The sequence below is a fragment of the Prenolepis imparis genome, unplaced genomic scaffold (genome assembly GCF_030444845.1).
Source record: "Prenolepis imparis isolate NDT839.2.m4 unplaced genomic scaffold, iyPreImpa1.0 SCAF_4, whole genome shotgun sequence".
Lineage (NCBI taxonomy): Eukaryota > Metazoa > Arthropoda > Insecta > Hymenoptera > Formicidae > Prenolepis > Prenolepis imparis.
Window position 1 is genome coordinate 14642236 of NW_028141162.1, and position 24667 is coordinate 14666902.

General features: G+C 32.0%; 1 protein-coding gene and 1 long non-coding RNA gene across 4 annotated transcripts in view; one reads left to right on the forward strand and one right to left on the reverse strand.

The window, feature by feature from the left end:
• The window catches only part of LOC145934865 (uncharacterized), a 116593-nt gene that overhangs the window by 33984 nt on the left and 57942 nt on the right, over positions 1 to 24667 (forward strand). The window lies entirely within an intron of this gene.
• Positions 1 to 24667, reverse strand: part of LOC145934864 (uncharacterized) — a 128466-nt gene that overhangs the window by 32345 nt on the left and 71454 nt on the right. For all 3 annotated transcript variants that reach the window (XR_014425120.1, XR_014425119.1, XM_083035682.1), the window contains exon 5: positions 21044 to 21089. Coding sequence is in view for 1 of the 3 variants with exons in the window: in XM_083035682.1 (XP_082891808.1) it covers positions 21044 to 21089 (46 nt within the window). In the remaining 2 variants the exon portion in view is untranslated. The remainder of the gene's footprint in view (positions 1 to 21043; positions 21090 to 24667) is intronic.

A 24667-nucleotide genomic window follows, 5' to 3' on the forward strand; every position in this document is an offset into this window, starting at 1 on the left:
TAATACAAATGAAGTTCATCTGAAATGAATATAAAACCTGCGACGACAGAAACTTTTGCGAGACACACAAGGAGTGAGAAACTGTCGCGAAAATTTCTCGAAATTCATCCACGAGGACACGGCAGGCAGGGAAAAAAGAAAGTGACATTTTTCCGTATATTTTAAGAATGTTTTTACGTAAATCAATTTCATTCCGACGTGCATGAGTGCATTAACTAATTAGTACTTCGGCATAAAGATGGAACTTTTCGAAATTTCGCAGTTTTGCTCTTTGTCTCCCGGCTAAGATTCATTCGGCAAATGTTTACGGGGGACTCGGATTGAATTTCCGCCTGCCAATAGATCATGATTTTCTCGAATGCGACTTGTTGCGGTCGAACAAGCGTAATTTTTCGCGCTGGTGTGTCTTCGCGAAATTCGGTCACATTGCTGTCGACATATCTTATGTAATTTTTGCACGACATTACACGTGTTTAGCAGCGTGTTCCGAAATAGAATTATAGTGGATATATACCGGGTTATCCGGTTAGAATTGAACAGAATGTAATATGGAAATAACAAAACCGCGTATATCGTATAATCGACTGCAATCGCGGTTGTGCGTCGTTAATCATCATTAATGTAACGGGTTCATAGTGAGGGGATTTATCCAGAGTTATTTAGTCGAAATATTGAAATAATCATGACAATATTGAAATTGAATGTGGAATAGATGTATCGCGCGAATTGAAATCGTGACGTGCTGTTAATTAATGTCGATATAATAATAATAATGTGTCTGCAAAGCTCATTTTCAGATAGATTAGGACGGGACTAGAATGGACTATTATTTAAGTAAATGTGTTTAGATGTTTGCTAATAAACGAGATTAATTAATTTACATCGATAACATGTATACCAAAATCATCGAATTGAATAAACAACATATTTGTAATAACATCGTAATTTTTATCTATTCTTATGCAAACTAGTATAGTTATAATTATTTTTATTTAAGAGAAAAATATACATATATTAATTTTAAATAACATTTAGACAAAAAAAAATAGTTGTTTTTAAATTACGTAAAAGAACATTTTTTTCAAGACATATTTTTTAAATAAAATTTAAAAAAATTATTTATTTTATTTTATTAATAAAAATAGACATAATTAAGGAGTTAAGTAATTAATTTCTTTTTTATGAGGAATCCGTATAAGGATTGTTTTGCCCCTTATTCCAGTATCCTGCACTATGCGCGAACATTATTCTATTAAAATATATTCAGACACATACAATCATAATACTATTAAAACGGAAAATGACGTGCCTCTGGACTGCATTCGCGACATATGTCATTAATTACTATTGATGTAACAGTGATCTACGTGCGGTTCGTTTGGTAATATATATACACACACGCACAATAATATATGTATATATATGTATATATATGTATATAGCATGGCAATTAGACTGACTTTGTTACATTACTACGCACGTAATGCGACTCTATGCCCGTCGTACTTACTCAGGATGACTAATCTGTACTCGGAGTAACTGCTGCTAGTGGTATATCGATGGCTTATGTCATTGTGAATTCCATATCCGTCTGGGCGAATCCAGCGGCAGTAATGAACTGTTCTGTCCAGCATATGCGGAAGGATGTGGCAAGACAGAACTGGATCGTTTCCTAATACGCTGAAGGCTATTTCCGTCTGCTCGGCCACGAGGTAGGTTTCTGAAAAGCCGTTTATACCGCGCGTCTCATTGGAAGGAAATGTCTAATGACGTGTCGTCGACATGTAATGTCGTTTCTCCCTCAAGTCGAAAGCGCGCAGTGGATAAAGAAAATGTCGCATTTTTATCAATTTTTATATTAGCGTAAATAATATTTGCTTATTCTTATATGACACATAATTTAAAGTTCATAAAGAGCTATTATACGTATATACGGAAGAAAATATTAACAAATTTAGACTATTTCAAATATATTACTAAGTCATGAAGAAAAATGCATATGAAATTACGTGCGATATTATCTTTATTTGTTTAATTTTTTCCTCTGCCGTCTTTTCTAGAAGACAGACATATGATATGTGTATTCATAAACGATAAATCATTTATGATGCCTTTATGTTATCTTACTTTAAATATAAATAAAATTTGAAGTATCCATAATATGAGATTATTGTTATATTTCTTGTGTTGGCGAAAAAGAAACGTAAAATAATATTTTATTTTTCAATATACTGTAGTTTCATTTAGACAAAAAAAATTGTCTAAGACAAATAAGAAAATTAAAGTATATACATACCATCTATTAAAACTATAAAAAATGAGATGTTTAATTTAATAATCACAATTAATTTTAACTTCATTTCTGTCATTAATTATATGTTTTCATGAAAATATATAATTAATGACAGAAACATCTCTGTTGTAAAACCCCTCTCTTGTTTGCAAATGTAAAAGGCGCAACTAAAATTCGCTAAATGCATTGTGGTGAGATTCATAATGCATAATGCATGTTCACGAGTAGTAAAATGCACAGCATTTAAAATGTGTATATTATTAACACAATTTTGCGGTTAGTTATTTGCTATGACAACTATATATACATATATGTATATTTGCATACATATACATAAAAGTAGATATTAAAGTAGATGTACTTTTTAAGTAATCATTGCATTAAATAAATCCTGTCAAGTCTTACGCTTCTGTCAAGTTTGCAAGCCATCTCGGCAAATAACTTAGTTATCTCTTCATCTCGAGATTACTTAGTTAATTAGTTTCGCGATTATACGCTGACTTATGAAAGAAGCATTATTAAGCTCACTACTGCTAACGATGTTGACAGTATATTCTAGATTCTATTTCTTTTTCTAATTTACTTCTCCTACATATGAATTAATTTCTCCTGCATACGAACAATTTCACATTATATCAAACATTATTGTGATTATGTTTAAAAAATATTGATAATTTTCTTATTCATATAATATAAGTTAACTTATATGATATTAGTTTTTAACTACTTATATTTGATGACTTGACTTCCGTGTCTTGCGTGACGGAATAAAAAGTTCCATTCGGGCTTCGCAGCCAGCAATATTCTAATGCGGAGTCAGCGACACATTTTATCTAATAAAAAATTTGCTATACAGATATCTAATTATTTTTTGCTCTCTAGATTTTCTCTAATTATTTTTATTCTCTAATTATCCTATATATATATATATATATATATATATATATATATATATATATATATTGTATTAAAATCAAACTCTTATTATTTTTACATGAAATTAATAAATATAATTTACTTAATCACACAAACATCAGAGATATCAATGTATGAAACTAAAGCTTATTATTATATGTATATAGGCTAGTAATTAAATTATGTATATGTAAAGCAAAATCCATTTTCTCTAATTTTGCATACGATTATTATATAGAATAATAGAATTTCCTGTCTACACACACACACACTGTACACGAATTAATTTAAATTTAGGTCGTGAATTTATTTACCGTAAATGAGTCACCCCGTTTTACATATATGTTGTCCATTTGTCTGTTTTCAACTATTCCACCTTTAGTTGTGCCGTCGTTTCCGCGAGAATAACGATCAACGCGAAGCACGGTTCCATACGAGCGTGAACTGTAGAATATCCTAAGATCGCATCGCCATACACTGTAATCGACGTCCTTAAGTTTCATGATTGTTATTGCACATTCCAAAACCTTGTAAGCGTTTTCACACTTGGTAAAAGAATATATGTAGGCAGTGTACCTGTTTCATAATTATCCGTATTTTATCTAAATATCGAGAAACTTTCTAATCCATCTCATTTAACACTTACAATTTTCCCCCTTACAATTAAAAACTAAATAGCTTTTTAATATTTATATCAAAACAACCGAGATATATAAATATCATATAACAATAATTTATATATAATAATATTATTAATAATAATTAATTTTAACAACTTTGAGTAGATTATGAATAATAATTTATACAATAATGTTACTAACAATAATTAACTGCGGATTTGTAATTTACATCTACCTTTCAGTATTTATTACGGACGTCATTAAGAGTATCATGCCGTTGGGTTTAATAAAGCTGCATAATTCCGGACTTGTGTCCTTTATTTCTAATTTACAGAATAATCTGGTACTACCATCTTTGATACGAGTAACATTAGTATTAAAAATTACTTGATTTGAAAGGATGATTTTTATGTTAAAAATTAAAACAGAATTAAAATGATTATCTTGTTATTATTGCCTCGGCTTTTCTTTCACATACTTGAAAGTTTGGCAATTTAAAGAAGCTACTTTAAACGAGCAAACACAGGTCTATGTGTAAACTGTAAAATATAATAAAATTGTTAGTTTCCTTTGTGATCTGTTTGGATTAAATTCTAATCGTATTACATAACCATTGCCATCTTTAATAAGTAATTTATCATTTCGAATTTATTTCATTATCAATCATAATATTATTTAGATTTTTCGAATCTTGCAAATCACACTTAAAAAATTTAATTAAAAAATGTAGAAATATTTGTAAAAAAAATTCAATACTTCACATTAATTTGCAGTTTAAAATTCGTTTCTGTCGGAGTATTTTATCACATTTATGAAGAAATTTTACCAAAGGTTTCAATTTTGAATTTTTGTTCAATAGACTCCAGCATCCCGTACATATTGTAACGAGCGAGCCATAAAATAAAGTTGTTCGCAAGAATGATGATTTTAATGATTCATACTTCTATAAGATGTTGAGAGTCAGATGGTTATGATCATTACATTTCCAATCCTGATTGAACTAATAATTTCCTAGCTTTATAATCATATACTATATAAGTCATTCACATATATATATATATTATCTGATACTTTAGTAAAATCAATAAGTTCTAAATATCTCTAATTCCCGATTGTGAACTGGATTGCGTAGTAATACCGAAAATAGATAATGCAGTAGTTTTGGCAAGCTAATTACTATTGAAGGGGTATTTGTCAATAATTTTGCATCGTCCATAATTCGTAATGAGATTAATTAATGTGTTTGCATGATAGTGTGATTATACCATACTAGCGCGCTATTAGATTTTACAATCTACTATATAATTCCGCGTTTACCCCCTCCCCCCCTCTCTCTCTTTCATTCGACAAAACTGCGCTTTTCATTATTTTGTTTAATACAAATAAGTTTTATCATCGGCGAATGTCATTTTATCGGAAAGGAAAAATTGTACAATATAAAATATAAAGCATACATTCATATGTAACTCTGTGTGTGTACAAGAATTTTAGATATATATTAAACTATAAATCTACGTAATATTATAAAGCTATAAAATGTATGTTACATTTTATAAGCTTTACGTTCTCTGTGCTACTTATTTTCAGATAAAAATTCTTCAAATTTATAATATCAATAATATATATTATGAAAATCATTTAGTTGATTTTAATTTCAAGAAATTTAATTTAGATATTTACGATTTTTTGATAATTAATCATCTTGATCAATTAAAAGAATTAAAAAATGCCTAATTTTATTAAAATCTTTTAATTCTTAATATTGGTCTCTATATATAGGTAACCAAAGTACTATACAATCCGTGCATTTAAAAGTATTATAAATTATTAGTAATGCAAAGAATTCGTTTCTTCTATATTAAAAAAAAGTAAAATAATTTATTCCTTTTTTCTGTCTTTTTTTTTATTTATTCTTTCTTCTATGACATTGCTTTCTTGAACTAACGAGAAAGTAGCGTGCGCGTTCTGAAGAGAGAGTTACACAAGTATTCTTCCGGTCTTTTTTTCCAACATTTGTTATATCGTATTTAACGATAGCTACGTGTTTCTCGAAACAGCGATAGCTCGCGTTCAGCTTCGGCTATCTCGTTAGGCGTCTATTATAGCAAGTTGGCGTGAGTTGGTACAACTTCAGTGCGGAATCCCCTTCAGTCCCTACGAACGACGACGGGTGCACTCTCGTTAGCGACATCGAAGATTATTCGGGCGCATTCAGGGCCCCGGAGGGCACCGCACGTTCACGTTTCCACGCGAACTTGGCTTTCAGTTAAAAGCCGGAGCTTGCGCTCTTTTTGAGAGCAAGCGGCATTTCGGTGCGGGAAACGTCTGAAACACCGATTGCACTGTTGCCCGAAGCCCGATCGTTACTTTTATTTTTACGCTGCTATTTTGCGACAGTTTATTGCTACGAGCTTTTGCCCCCGTCCGCGCAATCGTCGGCGCACCAAATTCGGAAGAATTTAAGGGAAAAGCAAACGATTGCGAAGCTAATCGCGCCTCAATCTCCGGTCGTTTTGGATTTAAGGATTTTCTCTCTCAGCTTTCCAAAATAACATACATAAATAAAAGACTAAGTAAAGAGTAAGTAAACGGTTCAATTATTAATTATATTTATCGTGCTAAACATTTTATATAATGTTTTCATACTTTTTTCTTTTTTTTTAAACGACATATATGGATAATCGATAACAGAATGTTTTAACTCAAAATAAACACTAAATAAATAAAATTATCGATAGTGCAATATTTGTCACGCTAAATTATCTAACTTGATTATTCACGTTTCAGTCCTTTATAGCTTTCTAAAAACGCGATTGATCCAAAAAATATCGATAAATATAAATAAATTATATTGTTATACTAGAATTTTAGTGTTTCTGCTAAACTTGTCACGTCAACACTTTCAGCAGATTTAAACGTTACATTGCGAAGGGCAATTGTTCGATTTTCGACGTGCTATTTCGAAATTCGTCCATTTCGACAGAAAACGTTTGCCATTAGCGCTCTCATGGCGGTCACATTTGATCGTTATTTTGTTTCCCGAATATATGTGGATGCCTGTGCGTGTGTGCATGTGTATGGAGGCTATAGCAGCACCGGCCGATTTTATCAAACCGTCGCGATAAAAGCGAATCGACATACAGGAAGAGTCTTGCCATAATCGCGGATGATAATCGGATCTAGTGAATGTAATGTAAGCTTCCGATTTTGATCTCGCTCCTTTACCGCAAGCTGGACGGAGCTTAACTTGCGAGCGATAAGACGTAAGCCAATATACTTACGTACAATGTTTGCTACCTGAGTTGCAGACTAATGGCACGGTTAGACATTCGCTTCTAAAGCGATTTTATTGAGAAAACTATAAAATTGTAAGCCACACACACACACAAACGTTATACAAAATTGCCTCTTTGTCGATTCAAATTATATGTAATAATCATGACATATCTGTCGTTTATAATTACATTAGTTTAATTTAAATATTAATATTTTAAATAAAAGAAATTATTTATCATACACACACACACTGGCGGATCCTACCGGGGGGGGGAGGTAAACCCTCCCCCCCTTGCAAATTAAAAGAAACAGTTTTGCTGAATTTGTTTAAAAAATATAAATAAAGAAAAACAAACATTAAAGAGCTATCGACGTCAGGATCCGCTAGTGTATATATATAAGTATAAGATACACTGTAAATTATACTCATTACGCATTCAAGGAGTTAAGTATAGATTAAGTCAGACATAGGACGAAATAATGAGATAATTTTATTGCACGAAAATAATTAGGTGAAATTCTTTACATCTATATAATATATATATATATATATATATATAATATATTATATCTATATAATATATATTACATCTATATAATATATATTATATAGATACAAAGAATTTCGCCTAATTATTTTCGTACAACAAAATTATCTCATCATTTCGTCCTATGTCTGACTTAATCTATACTTAATTCCTTGAATGCGTAATGAGTATAATTTATAGTGTATCTTATACATACATATTGTATATATTATATAGATATAAAGAATTTCGCCTAATTATTTTCGTGCAACGAAATTATCATCATTTCGTCCTATGTCTGACTTAATTTATACTTAACTCCTTGAATGCGAAATGAATATAATTTACAGTGTATCTTATACATACATATTGTTTATATTATATATATATATATATATATATATATATATAAAGAATTTCGCCTAATTATGTTCGTGCATGAAATTATCTCATCATTTCGTCGTATGTCTGACTTAATCTATACTTAACTCCTTGAATGCGTATTGAGTATAATTTACAGTGTATCTTATACATACATATTGTATATATTATATATATATATATATATATATAAAGAATTTCGCCTAATTATTTTCATGCATGAAATTATCTCATCATTTCGTCGTATGTCTGACTTAATCTATACTTAACTCCTTAAATGCGTAATTTCCAGTGTATCTTATACTTTTATATATATATATATATATATATATATAAAATAATTAGGCGAAATTCTTTATATCTATATAATATACACAATATGTATAAGATACATTGTAAATTATACTCATTACGCATTCAAGGAGTTAAGTATAGATTAAGTCAGACATAGGACGAAATAATGAGATAATTTCGTTGCATGAAAATAATTAGGCGAGAAATTCTTTATATCTATATAATATATATATATATATATATATATATACATATATACACACACACTGGCGGATCCTGGGGGGGGGGGGGGAGGGGTAAACTTCCTCCCCTTGCAAATTAAAAAAAAAGTTTTGCTGAATTTATTTAAAAAATATAAAGAAAAACAAACATTAAAGAGCTATCGACGTCGTTGATCCTGGAATAAAAGCTAATCATGAAACCAAAAATATTTAATAAAATAATTTTGCACCCCCCCCCCCCATTATCGACATCAGGGTCCGCTACTGCACACACATGTACACTATTTTAATTACATTACATTAATTTTCTTACACTCTTTAATTTCGATTCTTTTTTTAATACAAATTAAATATAAAAATGCTAATCCTTTTTTATTTTCTTTTTAAAGCTTGTTTTTAAAATGTTAATTTTAGTTTCTCTTTCTTTCAATTTCGGTTTATTTTATACTTTAAACAGGATTACATGCATTTAAATTTAATATTGTAATATATGATTCATATATGATGTTTATATATGACAGATTAATGTGCGATATGTAAATATTGATATAAGACGAATATATTGATTGTACAATTGCATCATCGGTTAGGTTAAAGCAAATATACACATTTATATCATGTGTTATATGCAATAAGTTTTTATATAAAAAAAAAAATTCTGCTTTTAAATTTAGCCTTTTTGAAAAATATGTAACATATCTTTTGATTTATAATCTGCGAGTGATATAAATGATAATAAATAGATGATAAATACATAAGCATTCATCGAAATTAAATGAAAAAAAATTCATAAAATAAATTAATTTTGTTAAATTCTCTGTAACTTTTTCGACTGATTCGATTCCAAAAAATACCTCTTATATGAATTACAGAATCTTTTTCACGCATTAAAAGATATGCGAACTTTGAGAGTCAAAATTAAAACATGCGAAAAATTAAAGCGTGCAAAAAACTGCGAAACTCGCCATATCATTCGGATCTTTTTGTTTTAATTGATGCACAGTGATAGTGAATGATGTGTAATACAGCGTGTAATTATTAACGACTACCTCAAGTTTCCAAGAGCCCTCATAAGTAGCATTTCATACGAACGCCGCATTGACCAAAAAATTCAAAATTGTTTCGTTTCTCCATCAACAAATTTAGGGATTTCATCTAGGTATATCCCCCATAAAGATGAATTCAGTTATATTAAATATACATATTTATATTCGTTAAGAATAATAACGTGTAAATATTACATATATAAAACTTTTAAAAAGTCGAGTAAAAAAAATTTATGAATCTTTCTATATCGATAGATTATAATAAATTTCAAAGCTTCTCTCTCAAATATATTTAAACATACTTAAAATTGAAATACTTGATAATATGTATATTAAAGATCCTGATTTAATTTTTAAACATTAAATAAGAAATTTAATTTTAGATATTTATATCGTCAAGAGAAGCAAATATCACTGATTAAGTTTCGTGAAAATTAATTGCAACGATAAAATCAATGATAAAAAATGGCAACATTAACGGCATTAGCTGTTTGTTCTCTTTCGTTTTTTTATCTTTCGTGATTTTCTACGATTTTTAATGAAACTTTGAATTTTATCCCCGAGTTTTATTAATGTACGAATACATTAAGTAGAAATCGTAGACATTTATCTAAACCATTAATTTTCCATATCTTCCTTTTCTTTAATTAATGTACATTAGGTCCCGTCAGATTGCATGCTATAAGATTCTTATAATTCTCGTCGTGTTTTATATTTATGTAGTGCCATCGTACACTTCGATGTATTGTGAAGGCATAACGGCTTTCTCCTGGAATACATATAAATTATGTATTCATGGTATCAACGATTGTTACAGAACTCTACTTTCTTCTTATTTTTTTGGGAAAATAATAGATTATAAAACCGATAGAGAAAATATCGATCGTATATGGTGTCGCTTGCGGCGATCAATTTCACAAAACTTCTGCGCGTTTGTCACATATAGTCGAAAACGAAATCACTGGACGACACGATATGGCACAAGATTTACCTGGCGAATGTACAGACTGAATAGGGACACTTCCGGAGTAATATCATCGTGTAAATCAATATTTTTTTCATTCTCCTCTTTCACAATGTACGCCATAACTTTCCACACACCCGCGTGAGTATAATTAGCATTGTTAATGCGAAACGTGCACATTTTGTTCTTATCGATGCACTCGATGTCCGTTCTAATTCGGTGAGACCAGGGCATATATTCCAATTTTTCGAGGACACATTTTAATGCTTTTCCGACCAATTCTACCTCCAACGTGGATCCTGCCGTGAAGGTCACAATATTCTCTGCAAGAGAATATATCATGTTTCGAGTATTTCGATTAGATGTTTTTGCAAGCAATGGTGACGAGATTCGCACGAACACGGTCTCGTCGAAAATCGGGAACAATTTCGGCGGGAACGGATCCGATCTAGTTTTTGCTTGTCGAGGAAAAACGCAACGCTCGATAAATTCCGAAACAAACGAAAGGTAGGATGCTCCCTTTTGCATGGGGGATATTCGCCGCGCGACGATGGGAGGCTGCACGAACGAAAAGAGGAGAAAGAGGAAGAGTGGAGGTTGCCGAGGGCGGCCTACAGAGAAAGGGTGGAACCGCGGAAGAACCATAAATCTAACAATTTACCCGTTACGCCGCGAACGAGGCGTCCGGTGAGAAGAAGCACGAGAATGATGAAGGGCCTCATGTCCTCGAAGACTGACGGCTCATAACGGTATGTTCCCTTTTATACGACGATAAAATCTATTGGTGATTTACCGTATAAATATTGCTCTATGATTTAATTATCGTAGGTAAGTGATATCGTATAGAGTATAGACTTGAAAAAGCAGAGTAACTTCTGATTAGACACAAAAATATTTCTTAAATTTATTTTATATTTATTATCGAAACAATTAGTGTAATACATTGTTACTAAAATATCTATAATTTTCTCAATTATAGATACTACAAGCAAATGTAAAAACATCGTTTCGATAACAAGTTTCAAATTAAGTTTCCGAGATAGTTAAAAATTATCAAGTTCATATAAATAAAAATAAAAAGTTCATATAAATAATATAATAAAATTTTATTTTTATATTTTAAATAAGTGGACTTCAGAATTTCGATCCAAATAATTGGGAGATTATTCATAAAAATCAAAATTGTGAAATATGATGTCCAATAAAAGTTCGCAGTTAAAATTATTTTTAAATTTGGAAAAAATATCACTCTTTAAAAAAAAGCATGTATATTTTGGGAAATACTTCGATATAAAAATAATACAATATACTCACTCAGAATTATCCAACTCTGATTTCGAACAATCTCGAATTTTTAAATTTATTTTATTGTTATTTTATTATTATTTTCTATTATTTTTTCTATTTTTCTATTATTATTTATCTTGTTTAAATTAACTCGCATTTTTTTGTTAAAACCTAGTGTTGAAAAATTTTTTACTGTACAGGACAAGGAATATAAACCAATGTTTATCGGAGCTATTTTAATTCACTTGAGTTTATCGCACGTGTTTTCATTATATTACAAAAATGCGGCATCATTCAGCAGATAAATGCCAAAAGAGTAAAAGAATAAACACATTCAAATAAGAATTATACAATGCACGAATTATTATTATTATTATTGCATATCGCGAAACAAGAGGACAAACATTTGGTGCAAACCAATACAGAAATTATCTGTCATCTTCCGTGCTAATAAATTTTGTATCAAGTATTATCTCTCCCTCTTTCAAAATGTATTGACGTTGTTTAAAACTGTGGAAAGAAATATCGAATTTCCTAATAGTAAGTCAGATATGATACAAATATCAGTTTTTGTATCGCTGGTTTTCGTTTTATCGCGTGACATCATCAGCTAGCTAGCAAGTGAAAATCGAATTTTGTGTTATTTAAACACATTATCATTATACTCATAACAATATATATATTGTTCTAAGACCCGTTTCTATCAACGTCGGTTAACTTAAACCTCCGGTTAAATGATATCTTTGTCTCTTTTTAAGAACATATCTGAAAAGAGACAAAGATATAGTTTAACCGAAGGTTTAAGTTAACCGACGTTGGTAGAAACGGGCCTAATCTGATTATGTAAGCTTAATATATATTTAACTACATTTATATTCTTTCAATATTTTTTCCTATAGTGTTAACATTTATATTTTACGCCCGTAAAAGTAACAATAATAATAATAATAATAATAAGTACATATATATTTTATAATAAAATTTTATAATAAAACATTAAAAGTATTTCTCTTCCATAAACTACCTATTTTAACTTTATAACATATTTATATTTTATTCGAATATATGAATTAATTTTTCAAAATAAAATAAAAAATGTTTTAATTGATTTTTTAAAACTGAATTTTAAATATGTTTTAAAAACAGATATACTTTCCTATTTCCCATTTTATATTATTAGAAACTTCTGTGAGTATGTGTATGTATGTGTGTAGAAACAGAGAGAGAGAGAGAGAAGGAGAGAACGAGTTTAATGTAAAGTAAGAAGTAATTTAAGAGAACGCCCCTTCGCATAAACGCCACTTTAAATTCCAACGTTTCTACGATTTATCAAAGAAATGATCTACTTAAGTTATAACGGATTATAGTAGTTTATAGTAGCGTCTGCTGGATTTGATACATAACTAAAGATGTATCAGTAAATTTTGGTAGTAAAAGAAAACCGTTTCCTTCTTCCAAAGAGATTCTTGAATCTCTGAATTAAGTTAATAGTAACAAATGTATAATAAAAATACCTCAATTTTTATATCTCTTAAAATCGACTACAAAATGAATGTTTATTTCCGGAATGATGACTGCGTAAATCAATAACTTTATTTAATTAAAAACTTACTTAATTATCTTTACATAAACAGTTATGTAAAAACTGTAAATAGACAATATATGTATGCATCATGGCTTGTTTTCAAAGTATCTATATACATATAATTTTACGTTAATTAGTACATATTAAATTTCTCAAATAATTTCGCATAATTCATCATACGACTCTAAATTAACGCAATAGAAATCTTTAAACGCATTATCTATTGAAAGAATGACGGTGATATTAATCGTGCAATGGAATGCATCTACAGCCGTTCGAAAGTTCTAAATTCGTCTGTTCGAGCTGTGCAAAGGAACGAGAATGACCGGATTACGTTTCGATCACAGAGGGCCGTCCTTCGCGATGCGCGACAGCTCCGAAAGGACTTCGCGGCCCCGCGAAGTCGGAAAGCCCATTTCGATGGTCCCTTGTGCCATCAGGTAATCCCATTTGAGATTAGACGCAGGCGTGAATTGTGTTACGCCGGAGTTTGAGCGGATCAAAGGCAAATTCCCGGTTGGGATGCATACGTACGTAATTGATATGCCTGATGGGGGTTTCCAAGTCGGATAGTCAATTACCATAATCTGCTTGCGGGAAGAGAGAGAGCGAGAGAGAGAGAGAGTGGTCTGATGCGACTATGCCGATTCCGCGTGTATCGCGATTGTATACACTGGGGATGACGGCAATTCGATTTCGAAACGAAAGAAATATCCCCGCGCCCCATGCGTATCTGGCCACGGCGCTTATTAGATTCCGCTGACAGTATATCCCGCATGTGGCACACACATCCTGTCCGCGTTCCTCTTTCAATTAGCTGCCAGGTACCCGCGGCGTTAATCTTGCTTGGTGATTGCGCGCCACGTAATTGGCGACGGCGTGGTTTGGGTTAGCACGGGGCAAACAGGCGCGTCATGCGCGATGAATTTTCTACTGAACGACTTGGAAGAAACATTGTCGTAGTTACGACGAATGAATGGATGATCTACGCCATTCGAAGAGGATCGATTCTTGGCGAAGTGAATTATGGATTACTTGACGTGAAATGAGTTCGCGTAAAGCGTGATGATGATGTTTACGCGATGTGCTTTGAAAACAAGAGAGAAAAAGGGAGAGAGAGAAAAATTAAAGTACAAAATTCTTTAATCGTGTACAGAGAGATAAATATAAATACTCTACATTTTTTAGAATATTATTTTGATTTTTTATAATTTCTTAAATGTAAAAATTGTATAATGAATTCGATTAAGCTTTGTTATATCGAGTAATTATATTAGAACATGTGATTATGTTCGCAGTCAAATAAATCAGATTATCAACTTTGACCTTAACTAAAGCATCATCATAAATTATATCCATATTTATGCGCAAAAAAAAAAAAAAAAAAAAAAGATAGTGACCTGGTCATCTGGTTATTTTATGATCTAGTGTACTATATTTATAGCGTATTTCCTATATTGTAACTCTCCAAACATGCGCTCGTTTCTGCCGTTATACAATAAATAATCGTTGTCACCGATAGCGAACGTTGATTTACGACTAAATTGTCTGGTATTTTCTACGTGTGGCCATTCTTTATAATTATAGAGAGAAAAAAAGAAAATTACAAAACATGCTATGTTAATATCAAAGAATCGGAAGATCAATCGAAAGATCAATTTTTAATGACATGTACATATGTGCATTATATCTTACATTAAAAGAAATCTAGAGCTGAATCTCGATACTAAAATAAGAATTATTTTAAATATAATAATAGAAAATAATTAATTAATAGATAAATAATTAATAGAAACTTTGTACTTGATTTAAGAATTCTGTATTACAATTTCTCACTATCTCTCTCTTTTTCTCCTTCTTTTACAGAGCATATCGCGCAAACACATCATCACGTTTTATGCAAACTCACATTTGTTCTTTTTAATCATATTTAAAACAAAGCATTATTAGATGCCAGATATAGAATCGATTTCATCGATATACGAAGTATTAATAGCCACTTCCTTTTGTTCAGAAAAATTCGAGGAAATGCAGTTTCTTGTATCTTACCAATATAACTTTCCATTAACAAGATCATATATTCATTTTCAGCCATTCGCTAAAGCAAGTCATTGTTAATTTAGCATTCATCAAACAGAATTGAAAGAAGCCCAATAAAGTCAGGTATTAATGTTACCGAGGAATATCAATTACTTCAATCCCGCGTTCGCACAGCGATCATATATTTATGAAGTCTATATTATGCTAATTGAAACGTAATTCCAAAAGTAAGTAGTTAATGGACGATGCAATTAAAAAAAAAAAAGAAGGAAAAAAACGCGTTCTTCATTTCGTTGAAGCTCTTTCATCCGTTTTTGCTCGCGCGATACTCTCTTTCATTGACGCATGCAGCTCGATTAGCCGCGTTAAATACGAGCGGCCATTTATCAAGTAGCAAAGGAGGGGAGGAGATGCATAATAGAGACGTTACCTTCCGTGCCATATGCTGTCCGTGTACAATAAGCGCTCGCGCGCGCGGTTAAATGGTTACGGTGCGCAATATGCCGAGAAAGGCGACGAATAGTTCGGGAAAACGACGATATATAGACGCAGTTTATATTTACAATGGCACAATACACTTCTGCGCCCACGAGCACAGGGGTGTGATCGCACCGTTTTGCGAGAGTCCGGCAAAAACGAGCAGGTTTCGGGGAGGGTCGACAATTCGACCGCTCAGGATCTTACGAAAGATAGCAAAATCCTGCACAAATCCTGATTTTTCAGATAACTACCCGGCTGTCTCTAAAATTTGCAATAAAAATCACTTTTTTTTAATTTTTAAAATCTAATTATACATATAGATATGCGTGTATTTTATTCATAGAATATAAACATTCGTGAATTAAATATTTTATTTCGAAAATTATATAAATATTTTTAAAATAAATTTCTTAAATATTCTCTTGAAGTTTATTGACATGTATATTAAATATATTTGTTTTTCAAATATCGTTATTTTGGAGTATATTGCGATATTAATTGCGTTAATGCAAGTGTTGTTTTCATTGGTAAACCAATTTAGACTATCTTCGTAAGGAATTTATTTTTAAGTATCATATCGTAAAAGGTGCTGAAATATTTTTACTTGAGCGATATATGCAAAAACACATTGCAACAAATGGTAAATTTTAAATCCGATGATATTTTTAAAATAAAACGAGCAATAAATTTGTGAATATGTGAAAATGAACATCATTTGCAACGTATTTATTTAATGTGTATGTATAATCAATGTGTATATATAATATATAACGCATACGCTGCTTGTGTAGATTCGTAAATGTCAAGTGACGTTTCAGATAGTAATCAGCGAGCATCACTATTGTGATTGGATGATATTACATAATGCCACGTGAAATCCAATTCAGCGCTGGTCCACGTCAAATGAGTTACATACATATTTTATTGTTATTTTTGGTAAAACGGCGCGCTTACGAATTTTTTCAATATGCAAATGTACGAGAATGCAGTTCGACCAGGCAAAAATGCATTCTCTGAAAATAAAGAGTCGCACGATATTACAGATATAACGCGAGGTAGAAATAATGTTAACACGTCGTGTAATTGTTACGCGCGACAAAAAAAAATACATTGGCGTTAATCGCATTTACTGTGTTATGATTACTACAGCACAGAACGAATTTGCAGATATAAGAAAATAAAAATGTTTACAGCATTAAATAGAGAAAATATTTACATAGTTTTATAACTTAAAAATGAAATTTTACTCTATTTAACATTTGGTTTATACAACCAATCCTTATATTCTTCTTTAATTTTAGATGAGAATTGAGAAAACTAAACATTCTTAGTGGATTATAAAATGTATATTTATCATTAATTTGATTTATCAGATATCGTTTTAATTTCTTAAGCCTCGCATGTTGTAATAAATTCAAAGTCTACATAAATATATACATTTTTTCTAATCAAAAATATTTATATTTTAAGTTGAGACTAATTCCTTCTTTTTTATTCTCCTCTTTTGCTCTTTCTCTTAATAAATATATTAATAAGTATATTAATAAAAATGTGACTATTGTGAAAAAATACAATTTAGTTTAAATCAAAGTTTTAACCGATCAAAAATATTTCAGAATTACTCTTATGCAAAGCATAATTTACATTTGTTCTACGAAACAATGTTTGCGCCTTACGGCTATTGCATAATTAATTAAAATAATAGATATAATATATAATTCATTGCCAGTGAGTCTAATTTCCGTTGAATGCTTTCGTAATTTTGACCATTATTTTTATGCAATAAACACATGTTCAATAATAACGATTCGCGTTGCCAAGTCGTCTCATATTAATTAAATGTGTTATCAAATTAACGCGACGTTAACGAATATGTGATGATTTAATTAAATTATTTATAATTAAATATATGAGATGTGCGGTAATGAGAGGAGTCACCGAATTAAATCAATGTTATTTGTAATTAAATAACATGTGCGCTCGTGTATCGGTAGCGTCGTGGAAAATTACGCCGAATAATAATGTGTAGAAAATTACGCGCGATAAGAATAATGCGCCTATATGTTAATGAGCTCTACTGTCGGTTGAAATATGCAACATATACATCATATATGAGGTTATATAGATTGCATTAAAAAATAAAATTTTAAATGAACTGAAATAAAACAAAATGTATGAAACAAATGCTCGTCGTGATATCTAAATCATATCTATACAAATGCAAACATCACATTAAAAATTTAATTATTTAGCTAGTTTATTATTACATTATATGATTGATTAACAATACTTACTTTATTTTGATATGTTGAGATAAAATTAAAAAATAACTTATTACAAAAGGATGTCAATTGCTGATTGAGTTGAATGAGTATCGCGTTCTCGTTTTCACTACACTTTACGATATATTAGATTATTAAATATTAATAATAAGTAAACGTCACATCACAAACACAAATGTGAGCATTTCGACTTGTTCGGTATTTACAGATATCGCATATTGTATCATGCTGCAGTATCATAAATCAAATCGAAATCAAATTGTTTTATTTGTTCCTTAGCATACAAGATGTAGCATTAAACACACAGACCTTAATTCTCAGACTGCAACGTCCTGTCGTGAAATAATCCACAGCGATTTCGAAATGCAAATACAGGGGAGAGCAACCGTGCGACGCAGAGAGGAAAAAAAAAAACAATTCGGTAAGAGGCGCCGAGAGATTATTCGAGATTATGGCAGTGACGGACTCGCGTACAAATTCGGAGTAGGAGATGCACAGCAACTCTCTCTCTTTCTCTCTCCCTCTCGTAAATGCTTCAGATACTACATAAATTAATTGTGCGGCCTCGCGCGCGGCCGCATGTTGCGATCTCAAGTAGGTTCGCGAGATTAAGCAGAAGGGACAGAGAGAGGTAGGGGGCTTCGGTTTTTGTTGGATTTGCACAACAATGCCCGGATCAGTGCGGCATGTGCGAGAACTTACCGCTTGACGAGAGAAAGAGAGAGAGAGAGAGAGAGAGAGAGAGAGAAAAAGATAGAAGAGCCACGAGAGAGCTTCGAGGGATCCTTAATCCCTGGACCGCTCTCCAATTTGATACAATTTCCTGGCCTCTTTCTGTCACGTCGATGGGGAACAGACGTCCGCGCGGTATAACCGTCGGGTTGACCCCCGCTTTATCGGCGACCCCTTTTTTTTCCTCACTCGCCCGAGTTCGTTATTCGACGGTGTATTTATTCGTAATTTCCCGACGCAAAAATACAGTCATCGAGACGTGTGAAAATGTAGGAAATCGAGCGAACGGATCTTTTGTGCGCGAAAGTGTGATTTCTAAAGCAAACGAATACTTCAGGGAGTTTCGAGCAAAGGGTATTTAATTACTTCGTGATGCGATTTAGTGAGTGCTTCCTAAGTTGCTTGAAAGTAAAATTAGTGGATGAAGAAGCTCTTGTTATTCTATTTCTCTTTCTCTCTCTAATGGCAGTATTAAATATCTATGAGAAAAATCAAACAATTTTTGCGAAAACATGTACAAATTTAAAATGTATTTTATAATTGATTATGAACTATATATAATCAAATAATAAACATCTTTCCCGGAAGCATTAAATTTTTTTCTTTTTGATACATTTTTTCGTAAATATGCTCTTCGCAATATATTGTAACAAGTAGCGATACATTTTTACGATACCTTTAGATAATATAGAAAGTCTGCAAGATTCCAAATAAAGTACGTACATTCTTCCAAAGCGAACATTTACGCGGAAGACAGAGAGAAAGGAGAGAGGAGAGAGAGAGAGAGAGAGAGAAAAGCACGACTGACTACCCGCCTTTGAATCATCTTGTCGTTGGAGGCACTTTGACTGAGAACGAAGCAAAGTACTTGGCCAAGTATCTACATGACAACTACGTTTCTGCCCTGTAACGGAAATTCTGCTCTCGGAACTTATGGAAACGGTGGCGAAACGAAGCGTACTCCCTTCGTTTCCCCTCACCTTCCTCCAACCCCCCCTTCCGTCATCGCGGATACTGTGGGGAAAGTTTCGGATGTGAATAAACTTTTATTTCTTGCCGCGGGGCGAACTTTGTCGAATCGTATATCTTTGCGAAGTCTCTGCTAAATACGCTGTGGTTCATCCCTTTGTACAATAGTGAGCTCTGTGTCATAGAGATCGCGCGAATATAGACCGTTTTAAGTGAAGTTATGCTTTGCCCTTTGATTGCTCCGAATTGTACATCAAGCGCGACTTCGCGTATTTTTGCGCTATGAATATTCATATTCGAAGCGAGATAAAATAATTGCACGCTAAAAATATAACAATCTCCGCAATAACGCTCATTAAAAATTAAATTCATTTATTTTGAAGCAAGAAATCGATTCGCTGAGTAAGCAGATAGTAATTATTACTTTATATGATTTCGATAATTCTAACAGTTTTATTAATTCTATTTAAGTTTTAATTTTGTATGATAGATTCTTTCGCGACCTTTTTGAATTTAATTTTACTTGTTTTTATAAATTAATATCTCATTTTATATATAAAAAAAATTGCAAGCTTTGTAACTTTTCTCAATATAAAGAAAAAATTTTTAAGTGATGTATCATAATCTGAACTTTACAAATTTTAAATTGCCATGAAATTGTACTTAGCATTTAATTTTAAAATAATCTTTCTTTAATGCGTCTTGCATAACATGCGCCAAATCTTGCGATACATTAAATGTGAATTTGTCAGATAATATTGTCCTTCTTAACTTCGAAACGAGATTAATGATATTTCTTATATATAAAGACGTTTCTAAAGAGAAATTTATCACCTTCGCGAGTTACATTATAGAGCTGCAATAGTTTTTAACTACTTTCCGCGACGGAGCAAATCAATATGGTCCAGATAAGAGCTCGCGGAGTCCTTGTTCAGGATCATCCGGGTTAAATCTCTGATTTATCGGCGAAAACTACGCACGAAAATCCCGAAGCGCTTCTGGAAATCTCTCAGGATACTCCTGCCAATTTCCATTTTTATTACACCGTATCCGCGTCGTATCTACATCCCTCAAAGAATCGACGGCGCTAATTTGCAAGCAGATAACTCAGGGTTACGACCGTGAACTTACCTTGAGGACGAAAAGGAAATGCGATCTTCAATCTCTGCAGGACGCTCTGAAAAGAAAAAAGAAAAGGTGTTATGATATATTTCTCTTTTACAGTATAAATATCTAAGAATAAATTTGGACTCTATATTTTATAATGTTAAAAGAATTAAGAATATCTAAAAAATAGATTATAATTATTAAAGAGAAATAAAAAAACTAAAGAAATATTTGATAAATAAAGATTTTCTATCGCTCTTAATTCTTATTTCTTTGTACGCCTAAGTGTATATCATATCATGAAGTCGCGATTGTGCTAATATAGATGCGAATATACAGTCAGCAACATTTTCATCGATTTACGAATCGGGTCGAGGAAGAGGCGAAGGCTTAAAAAAAAAAAGAGAGAGAGGCGAATGATTGTAGTGCCGTTGCGGCCAAATCAAATTTAAAAGAATGACTCGTACACTTGTTTCACGGACGGAACAATGGCCTTTTGAACACACTCCCCTCGAGGACCTTTCAAGGCGTTTGCTGACATTACGCTGCACTGTTGACGGCACAATGGAGAATTGTACCGCCGCCATCGACGCCGTCGCGAAGTAGCATGTTCTCCACGGTTCGGAAGTATCGGGGAATTGAAATAGGTGGAAGACAACTGTTGCTTGCTCTCCTCCGCAACCTTAGAGAAGAGACTAAACCTAATTTGGCTCGTTCCCGAAATTCCCAGCCTAGTAATTTCCCTGTCAGTTGCTCGACTCTCCGCGCGCGATGTTTTCTCCACTCATCCCGTATAATTATTATCGCAGACGAAATATGTCGATTGGCTACTCTTTAAACGTGTGAATATATTCCCGTTACGTAAGTATTTCTCGAATTTTGTTATAAAAAAAATTTATCCGCGAGTCTAAACATGTCACATCATCGTAGATATTGCTTTTATAATCTTCCCCATAATATTCCATCACTTTTTATATATCTTCGTGTACGCTTATTTTCAGTTCCAACGAGATACATCAATTTATATTCATGATATGCTGAGTAAAATATTTCTAATATTATACTTATTTTCGAGTCACCCGTCACCATACGTCGACTCGCTGTTCTCTTCATTGTCACTTCGCTCTTTCTATTTGCTATTTTTACAAGGCCGCTATCTCGAGGGCGCGTATAGGGATACGCAACACTAACGTTTGTTACTCGGAAGATTGCGCCTGCGGCCGCAAATCGAGACGAAACACGCGTATTATTACGGATAGGCCGAACTTACAGAAAAGTGACTCACGCGGCTCTAATTTATTGTTATTCCGCGTGGCCCATTGCGACGGAGCAATCAATAACGATTAAGACCACGAGAGGGAAAAAGAACCGGCCGATTACGCCCCAAAAATTATCGATTTAAATCACCTATGATTCCTACGTCGCGCGGGTTAAATGTTTCATAGTCGCGCGGCACTCTAGTCATTATTTTAATTGTTGCGAGAGAGCGTTGCGTCTCGCTCTAGGGTCCTTAATTACAACGTTCGCCGCGGAAATTAAGGCCGATTCCACTTGCCTGCTGGCGTCCGCACTTAAAGAAACAACCGCTCTTCTCCCGCCATTCGCTATATTAACGTTTCTCTTTTTGCACCGATTTTGAGCAAAGTGAGAAGCAATGGTTCGACGAGTATGGCGATTAGAGTATCGACATGAAAACTACTCTTCGACATTCGCGAAACTGCGCAACGATTTCTTATTTAACACTAATGATACCTAAATGATGATCGACGTCGAGCACGATGTCCCAAAATTAAATTGATAGAAATCTCACATTAGTATCTCGTCAGTGACAAATTTTCCATTTGAAATAAACGAGCAGGTCAAGTTTTTACTAAAAATAGATATGACTTCCTAAAATCTATTTGATTGCAAAGTTTCGAAGACTTCGGAAAAACCGATAATATCGATTCTTTCAATCCAGTATGTGATATTTGACACTTTGACAATGTTCGCTGTTAAATTAAGATAAGGACATAAATGGACATCACGTGAGTTAAAAGATCTCTAAGGTTAAAAGGTCTCTAAAAGATATTTTTCTTCTTTCGAATTGTCGATAAGATTCAACGAATTAGGTCAAGTAGCGAATGTCGATCATCCAAGCGTTTGTTCAATCCATGTCTCAAGCTGCTTTGTCATTAGCGGAACTTTCGACTATTGTCTGTGTGTCTGTCGATTAATTTCGATTTTTGATTCGTACAACATAAATGATGCAGTGCTCTTTTTGCAGCATCGTGATGAGAAGATATAGATTGTTTGATAGCAACAGCTGTATCTTGTGATTTTCGCGCAAATTGGATAGATATTGATGACTCTGAGAATACTTTAAATTATAAACCGATCTTCTTATTTTATTTTATTAATGGCACAACGAGATTATAATATAATTTTTGATCGTAAGACTTAAAAAAGACTTACTAATTGTAAGTATAAAAAATAGAAAAGTATCTACATATTAATAACGTGTTAAATCAAATGTTGATTAATATTATATTTACAGAAAAAAATGTATAAATTTGTTAAATCTGTTTTATACATACATTTTACAGAAGCGCAGTATTTAGTCTAAACTAATTACTTATAATTTTATCAATACATTTATTATTATGTTATAAATTGTAATATCAATATTAAAATATTATTTATTTTTTCTATATTTTTTGGAAATTTCAAACATAATATTTTCTTTAAAAATTTTTCAATATCAAGTATTCTATAGTATGCACGAGAATCAATGCCATCACTATACAGAATGGTACAGGGGTTTAACGAAACGGCGTTTCGGTACGTCAAAGGCTGCCGCTGACATTTCGCCTGTTGCACGAAGTCGGCACTTTTCATTCAATTATTCGCAATTACAGAGGAGACAGTCCGTCGCGTTCGTTACCGTTTTAATAATTGCTGTTATCGAGAAAATAGCCGCAAAACGAGTGTCACATTTGTGTGCACGACGCACAAAAAGTTATTGTTTTATAAGATAATCGCAATTATTACATCAGATCACTTTATGATTTATAATAAGAAAAAAATATTCAAACAAATCTTTTCAAATAAATTATTACAGAGATTGCAGATTGCGCAATTGTCAAAAAATATTAACATTCTCATAATATTGCAAAGTAAGAATAATTTTCTATATTTTCTATTTTATCTTTGTATCCTATTTTTTATATATTTTTAATTATAATAGTTAATTTTAAAAATAAAAATTACGGAAGTTAAATTGTTGGGAATTAAAATATTAAAAAGAGCTGTGTTCATGTTATATAGCTGAAAAGTCTAGCTTTTTATAAATTTTAAACAAAAGAACGATTTTTTTCATTAGATATAGAGTAAATTTTCATATTTTCCTTTCTACTTGTATTTATTTTTTATATAGATATATTTTCAATTATAATTAATTATTCGATAATAATTAATTTAAAAAATTTAAATTCCGGAAGTTAAATTGTTTGGAATTAGAATATTAAAAAAGAGCTACGTTCGCGTACATATAACTGAAAAGCTTAGCTCTATAGATTGAAAGCCCAGCTCTTTATAAATTTCAAACAAAAGAAGAACGCGATTTTTTTCATCAGATATACCTAAGCGCGACATAGAACAATGATGAAT